The sequence below is a fragment of the Engystomops pustulosus genome, chromosome 4 (genome assembly GCF_040894005.1).
Source record: "Engystomops pustulosus chromosome 4, aEngPut4.maternal, whole genome shotgun sequence".
NCBI classification, from domain to species: Eukaryota; Metazoa; Chordata; class Amphibia; order Anura; family Leptodactylidae; genus Engystomops; species Engystomops pustulosus.
Window position 1 is genome coordinate 185,492,599 of NC_092414.1, and position 20,207 is coordinate 185,512,805.

The 20,207-nt window shown below is 42.6% G+C and overlaps 1 protein-coding gene across 1 annotated transcript in view; it reads right to left on the minus strand.

Moving 5' to 3' along the window:
• Positions 1–20,207, minus strand: part of ANTXR1 (ANTXR cell adhesion molecule 1) — a 138,116-nt gene that overhangs the window by 71,680 nt on the left and 46,229 nt on the right. Inside the window, exons 9-14 of the mRNA XM_072148878.1 lie at positions 18,978–19,038; positions 18,073–18,171; positions 16,962–17,031; positions 15,920–15,998; positions 11,699–11,794; positions 8,638–8,679 (exon numbers count right to left, since the gene is read on the minus strand). Coding sequence (XP_072004979.1) covers positions 8,638–8,679; positions 11,699–11,794; positions 15,920–15,998; positions 16,962–17,031; positions 18,073–18,171; positions 18,978–19,038 — 447 coding nt within the window. The remainder of the gene's footprint in view (positions 1–8,637; positions 8,680–11,698; positions 11,795–15,919; positions 15,999–16,961; positions 17,032–18,072; positions 18,172–18,977; positions 19,039–20,207) is intronic.

The following is a 20,207-nucleotide window of genomic DNA, read 5'->3' on the forward strand; positions in this document are numbered from 1 at the left end:
AATATACTGGCAAACTTTTACCATTTAGGGATATTATTTCAGCGCTTCTTGCGCATCTGTTTACATTCCCCTCACCCGCCATATCCCAAACTTATAAGAACGCTACTACACTTAACTTGGTGCACGCTGGGACCGAGTCTGACCCTGGGGCTGCTCATATACTGCCGACGCAGAGGATTGCGGGCCTACCTCGGTCCAGGTCTCAAAGGCCTACTATACCTCCTCCTCCTCCCACCCCTCCTCCACCTCCTCCTTCTCCGAATTACCATCCGTGGCCATGGCGCCATCAGTCGGTAGCTCTAGGCACAGCAGCAGTGCCGTCGCTAGGCGACAGCAGGCGGTGCTCAAACTGCTGAGCCTAGGCGATAAAAGGCACACCGCCCAAGAGCTATTACAGGGCATTCCACATCAAACTTGTTAACTTTGTCGCCACCCTGCTGTGTAATCCACAAAATATACTGGCAAACTTTTATCATTTACCGATATTATTTCAGCGCTTCTTGCGCATCTGTTTACATTCCCCTCACTCGCCATATCCCAAACTTATAAGAACGATACTACACTTGATCTTATACAAAAGGTTCTTAGAAGTGCTGTTTGGGGAGTAGCCTAGAGACAGGGGCTTGGATTGGCGAAAGCTCGCCTGGAAGCGGAGCGCAAGCTCCATCCCAAGATCCAACTAACATAGTTTTAAGTGCAGCACCTTTAATCTAATACTAGTTCACTGCCTCCATAATAATAATAATAATAATCTTTATTTGTATAGCGCCATCATATTCCGTAGCGCTTTACAAATCATAGGAAACAAATACAAATGTAATGTAACAGAGCACAACATTTGTATGGAACAACAGGAGTGAGGTCCCTGCTCGCCAGAGCTTACGGTTTATGAAGATGATGGGGTAACACGAGGTAAAAGAATTTTTAATGGTCAAGCCATTCTTCTTAGGGAATAGAACAAAATATAATAAATGGAATTGCTGTCGCTTGAACCACTCAGCCGTCACCAGGTCCAGGGTGAATGGGACTGCAGAGAAGTCTGGTGCCTGTTGGTTGCTGGATAACAGATGGGAGGACGACACAGGACGGGTTAGTAGAAGAGTTAAAACTTCATGCAGTTAATGAGTGTTATAGGCTTGCCTAAAGAAATGGGTTTTAAGAGCACGTTTGAAACTTTGGAGGTTAGGTATTAGTCTGATAGTCCGGGGCAGAGCATTCCATAGAATTGGTGCAGCTCTAGAGAAGTCTTGGAGACGCGAGTGGGAGGTCCGCACTAGGGTAGAGGTTGATCTAAGATCACTGGCGGATCTAAGAGCACGGGTTGGGTGATAGACTGAGATAAGAGAGGAGAGGTAGGGGGGTGCAGCATTATACAGAGCTTTATGGATGAGGGTTATTATTTTAAACTGTATTCGAAAGGAGACTGGCAGCCAGTGCAGCGACTGGCATGAACTGTAGGCATACATGGTCCCCTTATCAAACGAGCTGTGTCAGGCAGAATTTTGGGTTGTTAACTTTGTCGCCACCCTGCTGTGTAATCCACAAAATATACTGGCAAACTTTTATCATTTACCAATATTATTTCAGCGCTTCTTGCGCATCTGTTTACATTCCCCTCACCCGCCATATCCTAAACTTATAAGAACGCTACTACACTTGATCTTATACAAAAGGTTCTTAGAAGTGCTGTTTGGGGAGTAGCCTAGAGACAGGGGCTTGGATTGGCGAAAGCTCGCCTGGCAGCGGAGCGCCAGCTCCATGCCAAGATCCAACTAACATAGTTTTAACTGCAGCACCTTTAATCTACTATTAGTTCACTGCCTCCATACATGGTCCCCTTATCAAACGAGCTGTGTCAGGCAGAATTTTGGGTTGTTTTCATGGCTTCCATGTTAACTTTGTCGCCACCCTGCTGTGTAATCCACAAAATATACTGGCAAACTTTTATCATGTACCGATATTATTTGAGCGCTTCTTGCTCACCTCCTTTGGTTCCTCTCTGCCACCCATTGGTTTGAAGCCTGAGTCCATTTAGGGTATGTCGCCATGCCACTCTCTAGCCTGCCGCTGCTGCCGCTGCCTCTGCATGCCGTCCCCTATAGTGTCAGGGTCAATTATTGGATGTTTTAGATGCTATCTAGCTTCATTCTTTCACTCTGTCATGGCCATGCTGTTGCCCATAGTTTTGGCATAATGGTGCGATTAAGCAGCCTCAGAGGCATCCATGCATGCTGCCCCTGCTGTTTCCTGTCCATTTCCGTGGTGTTTCCATCCTTTTCTGAGGTTCCCAGGTGTTTGGCCAAGCTTCCCTGTGCAGAGCCTTGGTCCCCTTGAAAAATGCTCGAGTCTCCCATTGACTTCAATGGGGCTCGTTATTCGAGACGAGCACTCGAGCATCGGGAAAAGTTCGTCTCGAATAACGAGTACCCGAGCATTTTAGTGCTCGCTCATCTCTAATCATATGTATTAGCTTTGAAAGTCTGACACAGCCAAGGAATAGGAAAAGGAAATACATACCCTAATGTATTGCTTGACCAAGAAGTTTTAGCAGACCATACACTTCTGGTACCCAGTCCCTCTGCTCTTTGGCCCCTGTGCCCCTCCTGGGTAAGTCATGGAACTGGCTTTAGCCAGTTGTCTCCATGGACCATGGGACATCCCTTACTGTACATTACAGGTGATGTTCAATGGTTCATGGAGGCCACTAACTGGACAAATCTGTTTTCGTGGCGCAACAAGGCCAGAAACACAGAACCAACATAGAAACAAGGAGCCAGAGACGGGTCAGTACCCTTGCCTTTTAAAATACTTTCTTTGTCAAACTATACTAACTCTCTTCCAGAAGAAATAAAACTCTCTCTGTTACCACCTGCAGATAGCTGTCCTGTATTTCAATGTCCAAGTCATGATCATGTTTCACTACAAAGGCAGTTGCCTTTCTTCTGCTTTAGAAGGCTTCTTGGAGGGTCTCTATGACATAGCAAGAAATTATACAACTTGGGGCTTATTTACTAAGGGTCTCACCGCCGCATTTTCGTTGGGTTTTCTGACTTTTCGGGGATCGTTCCAGGGATTGAATCGCACGCCATCGGATTTTGGAGCATCGGCCCCGGCTTTCATGCGACAGAAATCAGGGGGCGGGCCGTCGGACCAAACTTACGGATTCGGACAAACCGCAGGATGTAACTTTGAATTTTTGTCGCCAGATCAAGCACTTACATGCACTGGGAAGAAGAAGGTGAACTCCAGCGGACCTGATCGGTGAAGCAACAGATGCAGGATATCGGGCACACGATTTTAGTGAATCGCGGCAGCTGAGCATTGAAGTCGGGGAACGCACCTCGGGGATCGTGCAGGGATGGGTAAGTAAATCTGCCCCCTTATGTCAATCCAGGTATTATTATAGCAGAGTAAAACATCCTATGTTATATGATCTGTACCATGGAGAGTGGGTATGAACATGCAAGTGCATAAAGCTTTGTAGATGTATGATATCCAAAATCTTTTTTCATCTGACCATGTTAACATAAAATACCATAAATATGATACTATATAGACCAAATGATACAACTCACTCCCTACCAGTAAAATAAATATATGACTATAATGGCACCTGATGGGTGTAAACATAAACAATACATCCACAAAGGTAACTGGCACCAACCCAAAAGCTCTTTCATCTTTGTCTATCAAACACCATTTGACCTACTTCTGCCTGCCTGTTCATGCTCCTTCCTTGAGCTGGAAGGGGAAATCCATGAAGGAATCTGGACAAGATTCTGCTTATTCAGCACTGGTTTGCAATTAAAACATCTGTACTAATGATAAAGAGGAGGAGGAGGCCTGCCGCCAGCTATAGACCATAATGAGTTCAAGCAGCCACAAGCATACACAGAAACGAGATATATTTTTAGTTTCTATCGTAGGGAGGAAAGGCTCCATGTTCTGTGCAAGCAAATATTTGTGAGCTTGTTTACCGGCATGGTCGGACTTAGAGGTCACATACGGCTCGGCTGTCCAAGTGTTTGTTGACATCTATTACATGGTAACATCTGTCTGTAAAGTTCCGACTTCTAATAAACCTAACAAAGAAGAGAATACAAGAAAAACTATATCTAGCAGTTCTCCTTACCCCATAACAATATCCCTCTTGGGAAATATAGATTTCAATACAGAAAATCTCACCACTATGCTACAATAGCAAACACATAAAAAAGAACAACCCATTCACAGTTTAAAGTCCACGTATACTTTAAGAGGCATTTTTACTTTTGTTTCTATCATGGGCCCAAAATCATTTTCCCCATTGAATTAAATCAAATGTTTAAAGGAAAAAAATATGTCAAATTAGAAGACTAATGTGTGAGTTTATATCTCTGTGTGTTTTTCTATGTTGTTAGAAACACTCATTGAGACTCAATTGTTCTTCCATGATGTTAGAAACACTCATTTAGGATAAACTGTCACCTGCCTGACTAGAAATCAGCTTATAAGAGTGTTTATCTTCAAATGGGTATAAGAGTTTTCTTTTTTTATTAATAAATATAATAACTGATCTTACAGACTATAGGACAAACATAAAACACAAAAAGTCTTACAGATGTTGGGTTTGTTCCTTACAGATTTAGATAAAACACTAACCGCTAGGCTTTTCATCAGGGGGATAAAACAAGATAGTTCTCTTAAAGTTAGGGTTTTACAAGATCACAGCTGACAAGTTGTGCTTACTCCAAAGGAAAACCAAAATAACTTCAGTCTGGAGAGTAAACAAGAAAACAGAATTCCAGAAACGGCAATTCAGCGACAACACATGTATCAGGACCCACCACCAGACGCAGGACACTGCTTTAAGGTCATAATTTCCATTGTCAAATGTATCATCCTTAGCCTGAGATGACTTGAGAAGAAAAAACAGCTACACATTGAAGAAAATTGAAGATTTTAGATTAAAAAATATAAGCCTGTGTTTAGCTTTTAAATTGATGACCAAGTATCTAGATGATTCCCTTCGTAGCCTGATCTGCGGAATTTACTAACTGACATTAGACTCATTGGAGTCCAACACAGGAGGCCCCAAAGCAAAAGTCAATGTGCGCCAAAAAGAGTCATTATTTTTATCAGACTGAAAAAAAAACATTTTTTAAAATGTTCTCCTACCTTGGACTAATTCCTCACTCTAGAAAGAAAATTCCTTTGTAAGTCAGAAAGGGCGAACCTACACTGTCAACTGCCTGAGGCGAGCGATAGAATGGCTTCCCCTCTTCCTCATCCAGTTGTAATATATTAGGTACTTTTTTTAGTAAGTACCTAAGAAAAAGGTATAAGCCGACCCGAGTATAAGCCGAGGCCCCTAATTTTACCACAAAATACTGGGAAAACCTATTGACTCGAGTATAAGCCTAGGGTGGGAAATGCATTGGTCACAGCCGCCCCAGTGTATATAGCCTGCCAGCCCCTGCCCCAGTGTATATAGCCAGCCAGCCCCTGCCCCAGTGTATCTAGCCTGCCAGACCCTGCCCCAGTGTATCTAGCCTGCCAGACCCTGCCCCAGTGTATCTAGCCTGCCAGACCCTGCCCCAGTGTATATAGCCTGCCAGACCCTGCCCCAGTGTATATAGCCTGCCAGCCCTTGCCCCAGTGTATATAGCCTGCCAGCCCCTGCCCCAGTGTATATAGCCTGCCAGCCCCTGCCCCAGTGTATATAGCCTGCCAGCCCCTGCCCCAGTGTATATAGCCTGCCAGCCCCTGCCCCAGTGTATATAGCCTGCCGCCGCTGCCGGACAGATCACACAGAAGATATACAGGGGTCGCCGGAAAGGTGAGTTTAGATATATTTATTTTTTTGACTCGAGTATAAGCCGAGTTTGGGTTTTTCAGCACATTTTTTGTGCTGAAAAGCTAGGCTTATACTCGAGTATATAAGGTAAGTTCTCGAAGTAGTGTCTCATGCCCATGCTGACGTTGAATGAGAATATACATTATTTGTCAGGTCAGGTCCTTCTTTGTAGCAGGTGACTGTGCCCCTGATGCTGCAGGTGGTGCTGTCTAAGGCAGATGGCTCAACTCGCCTCATGGCTGTTGCACCCCTCCATGGCGGGTAGTGAAGTTTTACAGAATTATGATACTGAAGACTCAGTAGTGTGCGAAATGGGTATTTGTTTGATCATCAGCTCGCATAGGTTATGGTGCTCAGCTTCCAAGCATAATGATGGCATGTTCATTGGTTGTATGGCTATGCAGTATTCAAAAAGGTATAGAATAGGTCATACATATTTAAACCCTGATAAACCTCTTAAATCACATTGATGACAAGGCCAATTAGGACTCTGTCCCCTTATCATACTTTATACGGTTAAAAAAGACACACGTCCCTCAAGTTCAACCAGTCTAGGGCAGGAATTGGATGAATTTCTGCTTTTATTTGGGAATTGTGGCTCTTAGTGGAGATTACAATGAGGTTGGCTCCAAATCCCATGATGACTCCTGTTATTGGCCATGATTCTGTATTGCTATGATTGTCATACTTGTATTCTAACTGAAGTCGGTAAAACATTGATAAAACTGATGTAATGGAATAGATACTAGTGTATATAGAACTCTGCATACTACATATGTATATATCCATATATGTATTTGAGGATAAAATAAAATCTATAGAATAAAATTCCTGAAAACATATTTAGCGGATGAGTTATAGAGCTGAAGCGTCCAATATTATACTATTTACATATATAATCTATTCCCAACATTCCGTTTTAATCTGTATCTGTATATCTGTGATTTAGCAGGCACGCCCAGGTAAACACAACATAATGCTTGGATTAATGACTAATATCCTCTAATGGTTAGGAGATGTTTCTATCAGCCCTGTCCTCAGAGCACCTCACACTTCCCTGCATGGAAGTATCTCCCATAAATAAGCCGGTTCTGTCATCTCAGGTCATGTCCGTACCCAGTGCCCCGTCATGCCACAAGGATACAGAACATCATCTGGTCTGGCTTTATGCTTCACGTCCATAAAAAATCCAATTAAAATATTTCCAGCCAGGATCCGCATAAAAGTGCTAAGGCATACATTCCCAGACTTTCAGTAACCCAATAGCCAGGCAAGTCAGGAATTACACATTCAAAGAGCTTAGCGGGCATAAAGCTTTATGTTTCAGATAAGACATCTGTGCGACACTTCCCACCGTACAGACAGGAGAGAGCGCATATTATTTTGGCACAGCATTACTTTAATAGTGCAGGTTTCATGGAAAGCATTTACCGTATATACTTGAGTATAAGCCAACCCAAGTATAAGCCGAGGCCCCTAATTTTACCACAAAAACCTGGTAAAACCTATGTATTTTTTTACTCGATTATAAGCCGAGTTTGGGTTTTCAGCACATTTTTTGTGCTGAAAAACTAGGCTTATACTCGAGTATGTATGGTAATGCATACACAACCCCTGCAATAATAGTAACACATATTCCTACATGTGTATACATCCCTTATCCATAGATATAAACTTCATATGACTAGTGAATAGGGATGAGTGGACCCAATGGGGTTATGGTTCAGTGGGTTCGGCTGAACCTTCAATAAAGTTTATGGTGCCCAAACTAAACCACACCTGACGGGTCGCAGCAAATTTATTTCCATTGCAGGAAATGCATTACACCCATTGTGCCAACAACGGAGCACGAGAAGTGACCGGTACAAGCAGATCAGATGTTGAATGGCGAGGTTTTAGAACTCATTTATACTGAAAGCCATCGATTTCTACAATTAATGGACTCAAGGAGCAACTGAACCGACTTAATAACCCCCCACTTGTCCCCCCCCCCCCAACCCATATTGTAGCCCTATTTCCTGACTATGTCTATACATTTTCTTTTATGGTGGAGCCATGTATATCACAATTTTCTCAGGGATCAATAAAGCTTTATTGTATTGTAGCATTGTTACATCCGCCAGCGCCGAGCACCAGCACTTAAATGCTGCTGGTATTATGTAAAGGGTTAAATAAGGTTATTAGAGGGGGTTAGCCTGAAAAATGATCCCAAACTTGTGTCTGATGTCTGGTTTTTGTGGCCTGAAGATTACAATGTTCGGTATGGACTCCATACGTGTATCCCTACTAGTGATTACTTTATCAGCCCTAGACATCATGTACACAACCGCATAAACTATTTGGGAGCTTTCTTACTTTGTAGCGTTATTCTAAACCTGCCTAAAAGTTTTGCACAGTACTGTACCTATAAATGGCCTCATGCACTTAACCCTTAGCACTTTGCAGGCTACAAGCAGGCTAACGCTGTTTGCGGCCCTTCTGACATCGGCAGATTTGCATTGCTCACACCTCCAACATCAATAGAAAATGACTGGTCGGGCCACAAATTCTAGGAATAAGACCTGCTCTTTAATTTGCAGCTGTGACTAAGCCCAAGAGAACCCAATGGAAATGGACAGACAATATGGCAGCTGTACACAGAGAAAGCTCCTCCCATAGCATCCTATGGCCTCCGAGTTTTGGCGGAACCTTAAGAATCCTATGGAAGCATTCGCCATTGTTTGCCGTATTACTGGACAGTTCTCTGAAGGCCATAGTAACATAAAATATCTTAAAGATACAGTACATTAAAAGCTTCTTACCTCGCTGTCTTCTTCTGGTGGTGGAGGAGGGGCTTTGATCATCTAAATAAAGTAAAAAATCATTAATTAATTTTGCAAACTCCCCATCTTATACTGAAAGTTTTAGTCGCATGATTTTTCTTGCATGGTTTTGGGTTAGCAGTACACAGATACCTACTAGTCTGCATTAGAAGTAGTCTCACATAGGGTTTCGTGCCTCTGCTATGTATGTTATATATACGTGTAACACTGCTAGGTGCCATCCTTAGGCGGTTTATATCGCTATAATAAACTGAGGCACCTGTACAATATAACAACCATATACATTACATTGAAGGAAAACTACTGCACTGTTTCAACTTTATTAACCATTCACGCTGCTGTTTCTCAGAAGGGTTAATAAGATAGATAAATTAACTTTTATACAAATTATCCAACTCCTTTCTTTATTTTCTCTGCTTAGGTCTATCCTTAGCTTATGTTTCATAACGATGTTATTTGTCGATAAACACTTTGGGGCTTTTTAACTAAAGGTCCCACGGATCGCAATTTCGTCAGATTTTAGAGATTTTTGGGATTTGCGCTACTGTGACAGGTATTTAACTGGTGATTGTGGCACATGCAATCGGATTGTGGCGCAATTGCGCTTTCATGCGACAGAAATGGGGGGAGGGGGGTTGCCGTCAGAGGATCTGACTGATTCGGACTGAGTGCGGGATTTAATACATGCACCAGGAAGAAGAAGGTGAACTCTGGCGTACCTGAGCGGGGAAGCGACATGTGCAGGATATCGGGCGCACAATCTTTGTGAAGCGGTCAGAACCATACATAACTCATGATTCTGTGTTATGGCTATTGGGCTGACATTTATTAATTATATTTATTGTTAAAAAATGGAATAAAAAACTTTTTGAAATGAAATGAAAGAATGAACATTTAACCTTATGTAAATGAAGCACAAGTGCTTCCAGGGCCCATTGCCAGAGCCCCTGAAGACTCTGGCTCACACAGGCCCGGAAAACACTTCTCCCCTCCTTCCTGCTTCCTTGGTGCTTTTCCCTACCTCTGTCTGCCAAAATCGTGTGGCGCCAGTGAGTGTTACTACTGCTGCAAGATTTCCGGCACAGAGCAGAATGGGGAAGCACCGAGAGAGCACGGAGGAGGGGGAGTAGTGTTTGGGGGAGGTATAAGAGCCAGAGCCCATGAGCCCAGATGGGCTCCGGTGATGGGCCCCCAAAAGCACTGGTGCTTCATTTACATAAAGTTAAATGTTAATTTTATAAGCTATCTATTTTATTAGCACTTCTAATAAACATTTGCCCTTCCCACTGATTCTGGCTGGAACATGTCTGTCACGGGTGGTCCCGCGACCCACATCGCGGGTCGCGGGCTCACCTGTGCCGCCCTGCCAGCGCTCCCGGCTCCTGGCTCGCTCCCCTCCGCTGTGCGCGCGCGTCCCCGACTGCTAGGGCGCGCGCGGCACCTTCTCCAAATTTAAAGGGCCAGCGCGCCATTAATTGGCGCTGGCCATATTGCCCAATTCTTCATAAGCCTGCCTCTTCCTGTAACCCTTGCCGGATCTTTGTGCCTCATAGCCTAAGAGAAAGCTTCCAAGCGATTATTCCTGCGTTCCTGTGTATTCCTGCGCTCCTGTGTGTTCCCGCTCCTGAGTCCTGTGTTACCCGAGTTCCTCCGTGTTGCTGTGTTCTGTGTGCCTGTGTTCCCGCTCCCACCTGCCTGGACCTCCCGTTGCTGACCTTGGACTTGGACTTGACGTTGCATCTCTGCCGCCTGCCCTGACCCTGTGCCTGGACCTGACTACGAGACTGTCATCCGCTAAGGTACCTTGACCTCGGCTGCCACCGCGGGATGGTCGCACCTGTGGAACGACCTAGTGGTATCCTGCCGCAGCAAGTCCAACCCGCTTTGCGGCGGGCTCTGGTGAAAACCAGGTGCCGCTTGGGCTCCGGTCCCAGGTGTCGGCCAGTTCCATCTCCCGCGGTGGTCGAGAGAATTCACTGATCCTGACAATGTCTTGCAACTTTCTACTAACAGCAGATGTAAGTAGGAAGAGAAGAATGAGGATTCTGGATTTATGAAGGGGTAGGTGATAGCCCCCCTCCTAAATTAGCCTTTGGACAAGTTTGCTCAGTTTCCTGATGTGATATTGATGTGAAGGAAACTAAGCTCAAAAGTTAACCCTGTACAATATATGAACACAAACATAATCATAAAGAATTGCTGGTCTTCAACTCCCGATTCTGGTTGACCTTTGCAGCTAAGCTCAGGCAATCAGTACACCCCCTAGAGATAGGACTGGATATCATCACTCTCCTCTCAGCTATTTTCTGGAGTGTAGCATCTGGTATGGTTTCTGAATGTCAGTCCAAATTTTTTAACCCTAAAAGATTTCAAGGAATTATTTATTGCATCACTACATCCTTATAGGAAGACTATAAACTCCCATATCCCCGCACAAATAAAAAAAATGTAGTACACATTATAATCTGTCCAAAACATGATTGTTTCTATTTCTTTGTGATCTGTCATTTTACAGGGAGGTTCTTTTTTATGCAAATTAGGCTTAAGGTGCACCAAGGGAGTGGCCATGGATATTGGTGCACTCATTTCATTCTTCTTCACAGCCCAGTGCTGCTCTGCACTGCCATTTACACACTGGCATGAGAAATAGAAGAAGAACCCGGGTTCTCCAAGAATTCTTTTATAAAAAAAAAATTTAAAAAATTCTCTGAACTGACTGATTGCTGGGATAACGATCCCAGCAATCGGTCAGTTCAGAGAAATTTTTTTAATTTTTTTTTTAAAAACCTATTAAAGGTATTAACCTTTATGCTACGTGTATTTGTTTGTAAGACTAAATTTATGGGATGTGTGTGCATCTCCTCACTTAGTGGGAGGATGAACCGATGAATCTCTACCGCAATGCATGTTGTTTATACAAAGGCGACCGGTGGTATTAAACACTGGATGCAGGGAAACAACTGAGGTTAAGCACATTCTTCCAGCACCGGGTCACATCAGGTCTCTGTAATACAATGTGACCATGAGATCTGATACTTGCCACAGTGCAGCACAGGGGCCAGAACCACCACAGCAAGGCCAGGAGTAACAGGAGGAATAAGATGAGTAGTGCAATCGCCAGGATGGTCCCATCTGCCTGTAGGACACAAGAGCATGAGAAGTTCTCATTAGGTGATGTGGTTCCTGCACTGTTCTACAACAAATATTCTTCATCTATATTTATGTTCAACCCCATCTCCAACAGATCAAAGATGGCCACAATCTAGGCTAAGGCCCCTACCGGACTTGGTTATGACCTGTATGCATGTGACCCTCACTCATGTCCAAAAAGGTAGTGGAGATAATAGCTCCCTGCCCACTTATTCACCCCTGATGTGCCACTCTTTACATAGCCTATAATAAAAGAAAAATAACATCTAATTGTTGATTTGTAAATTCGGTACAAATCACTGAATCGAATCAGAATATTTCTTGAATTGCTAATGGATTCGTTAAAAAAATTAATTGGGGCAGATTTATCAAGCTGTCTGAAAGACAGAATATTTCTAGTTGCCCATCCAATCACAGCTCGGCGTTCATTTTACCAGTGTTCATGAATATTTTAAAGGGGAACTGTGATTGGTTGTCATGGACAATTAGAAATATTCTGACTTTTAGACAGCTCGATAAATCTGCCCCATTGAATTTAATGGACTGTTGATGGCTTCCATTTTAGTCTGTTTGCACCACATCTTTTTCGGTTACCGTTATTATCGCTTTAGTGTAGAATTTGTATAGAATGAGATATTAAAGGAAACCTACCACTTGAAGTGGCAGGTTTCCGATGGCAATACCGAGCACCAGCTCAGGGTGAGCTGGTGCCGGAGCTTATTTTAGTTAGTGTTTTAAACCGCGGTATCGCGGTTTAAAACACTTTTTAAACGTTATAGCCGGCGCATGGAGGTACGCGCTCGGCGCTTACCTCCATGCGCGAGGCTCTCATTCACTTCCTATGTAGCCGCGCGCATGGTAAGCGCCGAGCGCGTACCTGCCTGCGCCGGCTATAAAGTTTAAAAAGTGTTTTAAACCGTGATACCGCGGTTTAAAACACTAACTAAAATAAGCGCCGGCACCAGCTCACCCTGAGCTGGTGCTCGGTATTGCCATCGGAAACCTGCCACTACAAGTGGTAGGTTTCCTTTAAGTACTGAAATGATTCAGAATGCTGACAAAGGCTATCGGAGCCTGTCACTAACTAAAAATGACATTCATGGGTACAGGTTCGCTTTAAGTTAGTGCCACCATTGCAGAATCCTTTATTGTTTCTTGTTATATAGATCTGACTATAACAGGGAGCAGGTGGAGAAAACATGAGATTGCCAGAGTTAGAACAGCTACATTTATCATTTTCCCTAACTCTTTCGGTTGTGTGATATGTTTATGGGGTTTCACAGAGGATTTCAGGTAAATCTACAGGATTACAATAAAGACAAGACAATTCCTTACAACCACCAGAATAATCAGCTGATCTCTTCTCTAGTGAGAGCCAGAACATAGCGTCCAACAGGTGAAGGATGTCCACTCTATACAAAAGTGGCTTGGATCCATCACACCCTTCTGGAGGACTCTCCTCTATGATGACCTTGTGGTTAGGACTCTTCTTAATGAGAAAACCTTATTTTCGAAAAATAATAATAAGGCTTCAGATGGCACAAGAATAAAGTTGTCTATCTAGGTCTGTAAACCTGTTTATAATCTATTCAATGCAGATTGATAAAGTCACCCAGAACATAGGAACACCTGGATCCACCATTATTCAGTGTCCTAAGCATATCCTTCACATACACACAGCTACGTCTAATGCACAAGACTCCACAATGAGACATCCGTCTCTCCATTTATTACTCCAGGATGTGTTGGAAGTCTTCCAGGCCCTGCTATGCATCACTGCCTCTCCTTCATTATAACACATTTATACGAAAAGTTCACAAATCAAAAAGAATTCCTACATGTTAATGTCCATTTATTGCCAGGTCTGGTCTTGAATGGAAAAAAAAGGATTAAAAACCACATAAAAAAGATTAGGGACGTGTGCACAGATGAGGACTGACTCTGACTTCTTCCTGTCTAAGTGAATGTTCATTTCATTTTAATCCTCGTAATGCAAGACTGAGTCGTGGTGCAGGGAAAGGTTACCAGAACAACAGGACCAGGGAGACTTTGCCAATTAAGGCTGCCTTGCAGGCATATGGAGACTTATAGCCATTGATGCTCCACGAAGGTATTCAGAGAAATATGCAAATACATTTTTCCAGGATGGGACAAGGAAAACATAAGGTCTTTTGCAACCTTGTAAGGCAAAATTAATATCCAGCATGACTTTCAGGAAGCCTAATGACATGATGTGGGAATAAGCCAAACCAGTATATCTATTCCAGAAGGAACGGATTCAACAGGACTAAGGAAAAAAACAATGTAGACAAAACTGCTCCACTCTGATGATGTCATCTGTTCCAAAGCATATTATGAACACAAGCTAAATATTGCTCTAACGAAGTTGCACAAGGATCAACTTAAAATGGTGAATTTGATACTTTCTCATGGAAAAAAGTTGCAAGAGACCTAATGACCTCTACAAACTTATTTCATAAATTACTAAACATACCTATACCTTCATGTCACTATGTAGCTCTGCACCATTCATATATTGGTACAGATGGTGAACTTACTCACCAACTTTGTGATTTGCGGGTCAGATTTACTTATACCATCTAAAAATTAGAAATCATTACTTCAATGAATTCAGATTAGACTGCACCAGGTTAAGCAGTGTCTGGTGTAGTTTTGGTGTCTCATATGATGTTACATTTCCCATTGGTTGGCTTGGTGTACACCAGTGGCAATGGTTGGTTTGGGTGACACAGACATGAAGACTGTAATACAGGTCATACCACTTTGCCTAAATTATTTTCCTACTAAAGCCAATTATTTTTCTTATAAGTCTTAAGCTTTTGAAAGGGAGTCTATCACCCCCATAAGATTATAATCTTCTGGCAACATGTTTTAGAGAAGTGCATTGTGATTCCTAGCATACCTTAATAATTTCAGTCCATTATTAAATTTACAAGATATTCTCAGTTTAATCTGTATGCTAATGGGGCAGTTAGTACACCAAGGTTTAGTAATCAGCACCCAGAGCACTTTTATTTCTGCCTAACGGATATCCCCTGGCAGCCGGCACACACTCTGATGTCAGCGGCAGTGGCTGACGTCAGAGGTGTGCGCCGCACAGACCTGCCGTTGACGGACGGATTGCACAGAAGACCTGTGGGAGTCGCCAGAAAAGTGAGTTTTGAATTTTTTTTCTATAGCGGCCCGGGGGGCCTGGATTATAACACACAGCCCCCTTGTGGCTATTTTATGAGCCCCCCTCACACTCTATGGATTTATTAGATACAGACCCCCTTACCACCTTGGATTCCTTATGTACAGCCTTGTGTGGGTCCCCCCAGTAGCTTTGGGCCCCAGCACTTGCCCAGGTATGCCCAGTGCTGGTGCCGGCCCTGGGGGTAGGAAAGGGTCTGTTTGGGGTCTACACCAAGATGGACATTACATAACATCCAATATACATGAAGACTGAATGGGACTGATCCGTGTGCCACCATAGGGTACTCCAAGTGGCAAAGCATTATTGAGTTATTCTCCCTGTGAAAGGGTTAACCTCAAATATTCCAGAGTCCTTCTAAGTATTTACTGGCAGCAGCTTCCTAAATAAAGTTTGCAGTCACAGCTAAGTTACTGCAGCTGAAGTTCAGTTTCCCTGTTCCAGATGTGTCACAACATAAAAACACAACAAAAAAGCCACCCTCAGTGGGAAATATAGTGTCAAAAAAGTTTGGAGTCCTGCAGATCCTCCATTACATGCTAGAAAATGTAGCAAAAAATAGAAACAATTGAAAGCAGAGTTCAGATTGTTGTCATCAGATCCTTCCGAAATTTCACATGTTGTCACATAGATTGTTGCAAATACCATCTTCCTTCACCCCCATTTTGACAAAGTTTGGCCCAGTTTTCAACAAACAAAAAGTTGTACAAGGTGGAGGAAGCCTTGAGTGATGACTTATTTTGCGGTGTAGTTTGGACCATGCACCTACATTTCGATATATTATATCATTATTTCATGGGTGAATAAATGACTCTCTAGGAACTTATAGTAATACATCAATTGGTCATATGAGCCACATAATATTATAAAGGCAATTGCAGACGTCCTGCTACTCACACAATGCGTGCTGGTAATGATGACAGAGCTGGAGATGAAGCTCAGGCCATCGTTCATGCTGACGTAGAGGGTAGCTGTCCTGGGAACACAAAACAGATCATTCCCAATCAGATCTGGAACCTCCACTTTATTTAGTTTTCTGCTCATTCTGAGCCATGTTTCTATTCACTTGTTGAGATTATTTCTCCCATCTATGTGCACATTTCTGGAAGCAGGGGCCTAACTTGAGGGGGTGCAGTGGGTGCAGTCGCAACAGTCTCAAGAGGCTTAGGATGAAGCCCAGAGGATGAAGGATTGTAAACCAAGCACGCTGACTGGTGAGTGTCCCCTCTGGTAGGATCTTCTCTTCTTTTAGCTTCTTGTGCCCCTATTTTCACAAAAAAAGGTTTCACAGATTATGCAAATGAGCCCGAGGGCCTCCAAGCTCCGTAGATGTCAACAGAGCCTGGAGCCCCTCAGATTCATTTGCATAATTTAAACCTTTTTTTGTAAAAACTTAAGAAGCTAAAAGAAGTGCAAATTCTACCAGAAGGGGCTCACTCCAATATGTCAGTCTACTTGGTTTACAATCCTTCATCCTGGTGGTATATGTCCTTTAAGGTGTCACTTTCCCATATGAGAAAAGTAGTAACTGCTAATAGTGTAGATTTGTATCGTGTTAGCCATAGAGAGCAGAAGAAAAGTGAAGAAATCAGGTGACACCTTTTGAGGCTAACTGAGTATATTTGATGGTGAGCTTTTGAGAATACTAGTCAGACATGATCATCTTGTCTGACGAAAAAAACTAGCAGCTCCCCATCCAATATACTCAGCACTAAAAGACTAGAACCTGCATCAGGTATAGTCCAGCCACGACACAAAAGGGTTCGCGGGTGACACATGTGTCACAGACACTTCTAAAATACATGTGCAAGCAGTTTTGCACATAAAAGAAAATGCAAAGTCCAGAAGAAAACTGGAGCAGGGGCTTTAATAAATCTGAGCCACTATCTTTTGATTGTTGAAAAGTTAGGTGTGCTTTAACATTGAACTTATGTCTTACATGCCGACTTCTTCTAGAATAGGTGCAGGGCACAGCAGGTAAGTGTCTTCCACAACAAGGGGCTTCACATCTATAATACAAGAATAAAAATCATTATATTCAGGGTACACAAGGGGTATAGTCATAGTTGTATATAAATGTACTGAATTGTAAGTTTTTATTACTGGACTTATTAACTACTTTATTTACTGCTAATAACATTCTTAAAGGAAGTCTTCCAGCAGTTTTAGCCATTAAAGCCTACAGACAGCTGAAGATCTGTGTAACTATACCGTTTTGTGTGTTGTTAGTAGCAGCAGCAGAAGCAGGATTTTAGAACATGCTGTAATCATCTAGGATTGTATCTGGACTTCGTGCATTTGGCTGCATTGGTTATAAGATCTCAAAGTACAGCATCTGCTATGAGTCACTACTGTGCAAGGCTTCTGTTTGACCACTACAGCAGTTACCAAAAAGGGAGGGGCTTTGCTGTATACTGTGAAGAGAACTCACACAGTATAACATAGTGTTCCAAGTGCAGCTACATTTAAAGGATATCATTACCACCAGGATGAAGGATTGTAAACCAAACACACTCACTTACTGGTGTGTACCCCCTCTGGCAGGATCTGCTCTTCTTTTAGCTTCTTATGCCCTGTTTTTTTTTTAAAAAAGGGCGTTTAAAATAATGCAAATGAGCCTGGAACCCCTTGGGTTCATTTGTATAATTTTAAAAGCCTTTAAAAAAAAAACAGGGACATAGGAAGCTTGAAGAACAGCAGATCCTGCAGAGGGGGCAGACATCATCATGTCAGTGTACTTGGTTTACAATCCTTCATCCTGGTGGTAGATGTCCATTAAATGCATTTTCACTGCTGCAATGAAAGAGAGTTCTGCTCTGTTTTGCAGAGTAAACGACATGCAAGTGGATATTAACATAGAAGAGAATGCAGAGATTTTTTCGGTATTGTAGCCTCTTTCTAAGCCTGATAAGCCTCGGTGCTGAGCATCTAACTCCATAACCTATCCTAATAATACCAGTACCATCAATTTTAATACTGGAAAAGCCAAAAATGGGTAAGGGTGATTTTTTCCAGTATACAGGAGGAAACATGGTTGTAATGATACTCACTATGCGGAATTGTGTCATTGATGATAAAACTGCAGCGAACTCGATCCACATTTCTTGCATATCGGAATCCATTCCCTCTTACGACCACTTGGAAGGACTCTGGAAGCAGAACACACGTTTATGAAATATTTTATGATCTTAGAAATATGAATCGCTCCAATCCTTTACTCTCTGTAATGTCTAGAATTACAGCGACATAGTTATAAATACAATCCCCTCTATCTTCATACTTGTAAAACGTAGACTTTATTAAAGGGGTTGGGCCACCTTCACATTAAATTTTTACAAATATCAAAATATATCAAAATAAAGTTGTTGCTCCCCCTAGTCCTGGTTGTCTTCTAAGGGACCCTAGGGGATCCTTTTTCCAGCTACCAGTAGCGTCCCTTACTCGGGATCAGCAGCGCCATCTTCTTTGAGCATAGGTATGTAACTTTCACTCTCACCAGCATCAGCCGGGATTGTATGTGGGATTTTGCACGTAAGTTGGACAAATGTATACCAGCCTCACCCAAAATTAAATTTCAGGTGGACAACCCCTTTAATATGTCGTCGGTCCCCTTATCGGTTTCTGATTTCTTTGATGAAGTGGGGGTCTGATGTCTGAACCTTGCACCAATCTGGGCACCAGAACCTATTTAATGGACTTGAGTAGGGGCTTAAGTAATTGCAATTCCCCATCAACACTACTATACAATGGACAAAGTGCCCTGCTTTAAGTGCTTTCCATTGTATAGGTTCTGGTACCTGGAGGCTGCAGGTCCAGCTGTTTAGTGAGGGGTTAAGACCCTCGCCCCTCCTGAGAATAAGTTTCCTTAATGGCTCCAGAACCAAAAGAATCCTTTAGAAATAACAATATTTAACTTCAATCCACTCAATATTTCTGCAACAACGCAGTTACTTACCCCCGGCGCATATACTTGAAGGCTCTACAGCTAGAATCTCTATGCAGGACATCTTGAGGATCTGTGTAGTATAGAAGAATATGATAGGAACACTTCTTTGATATTTGGTATAAAGTAATTTTGGGTATATGCAGGAAATAAGGAGAATAATTGAAAAACCTTGGATCACATCTGTGATATAAGAATCCTGGACTGATCTCTTAAATTTTCAATGAGCCCCTCACACACCTTAGTGGCTATCTGCCATGTATTGTGAGAACGATATCTATATTCTAGAGTGCACACATTGCTATGTCATTTCTGGTATGGGCAGCATAGAAGTCCCTTGTGAAACTATGTAAAATATGTATAAAGATAAAATGGATGTTGAGCAGACAAGTCATGGGTCAGATACTGAATGCTTTCACTTAAGCGTGCAAGCATTTGCATATTTTGCATCAAGCATATAATCTGCACAGTAAATTGTTATTCCCTTTAAGAAGAAAATATGTATAAAATGCATTGATTTAACTGTGCTAGAACTCCAGTGGAAGGGAATCTGTCAGCAGTTATATTCTTGCAAAGTCACAACCAGTGTTAGGTATTGTCCCTAAAGATCTCAGTAACCATGCATTTGTGTGTGTGTTGTGAGTTGCAGCAGGACTGTGAAAAAATGTATTTATATTCCAGGATTGTAGATGGACTTGGATGACGCTGGTTCATTGGTGTGTGACATCTCTTCGTTGCCCACAGCAAAGTCCCAACTCCTTGAGTAACTGCTGAAGTGTTCAAAGAGAAGCTGATACAACAGTTTGGGGACTTTGCTGTATTCAGTGAAGAGATCTCACTCACCAGTGCAGCAGAATGTTTCAAGTCCAGCTACAATCCTGGAATATAAATGCATTTTCATTGCATTTAGTCCTGATGCTACTAACAACACACAAAAATGTATGGTTACATAGATCTCCAGGGCCAAAACCTAACACTATCCACAAAATCACAGACAGTGTTAGGTATTGTCCCCTGGTGATCTGTGTAACCATATCTTTGTACAAGTAGCAGCAGGTTTGTAGCTTTTTTGAGTGCATGTTTAGGCATTTCCTCTCACTGCTCACTTAGTTCTCTGCTCTGAACTTTTCCACAGCCTTTCACTGGGTAAAAGCAAGGGTTAAATATTACAGCAGTCGCACAGGGGAAGTAGTGTTGAGAATTTCAATACAGAGAGCTAAGAGCAAAGCAGTGTAAGGTTTC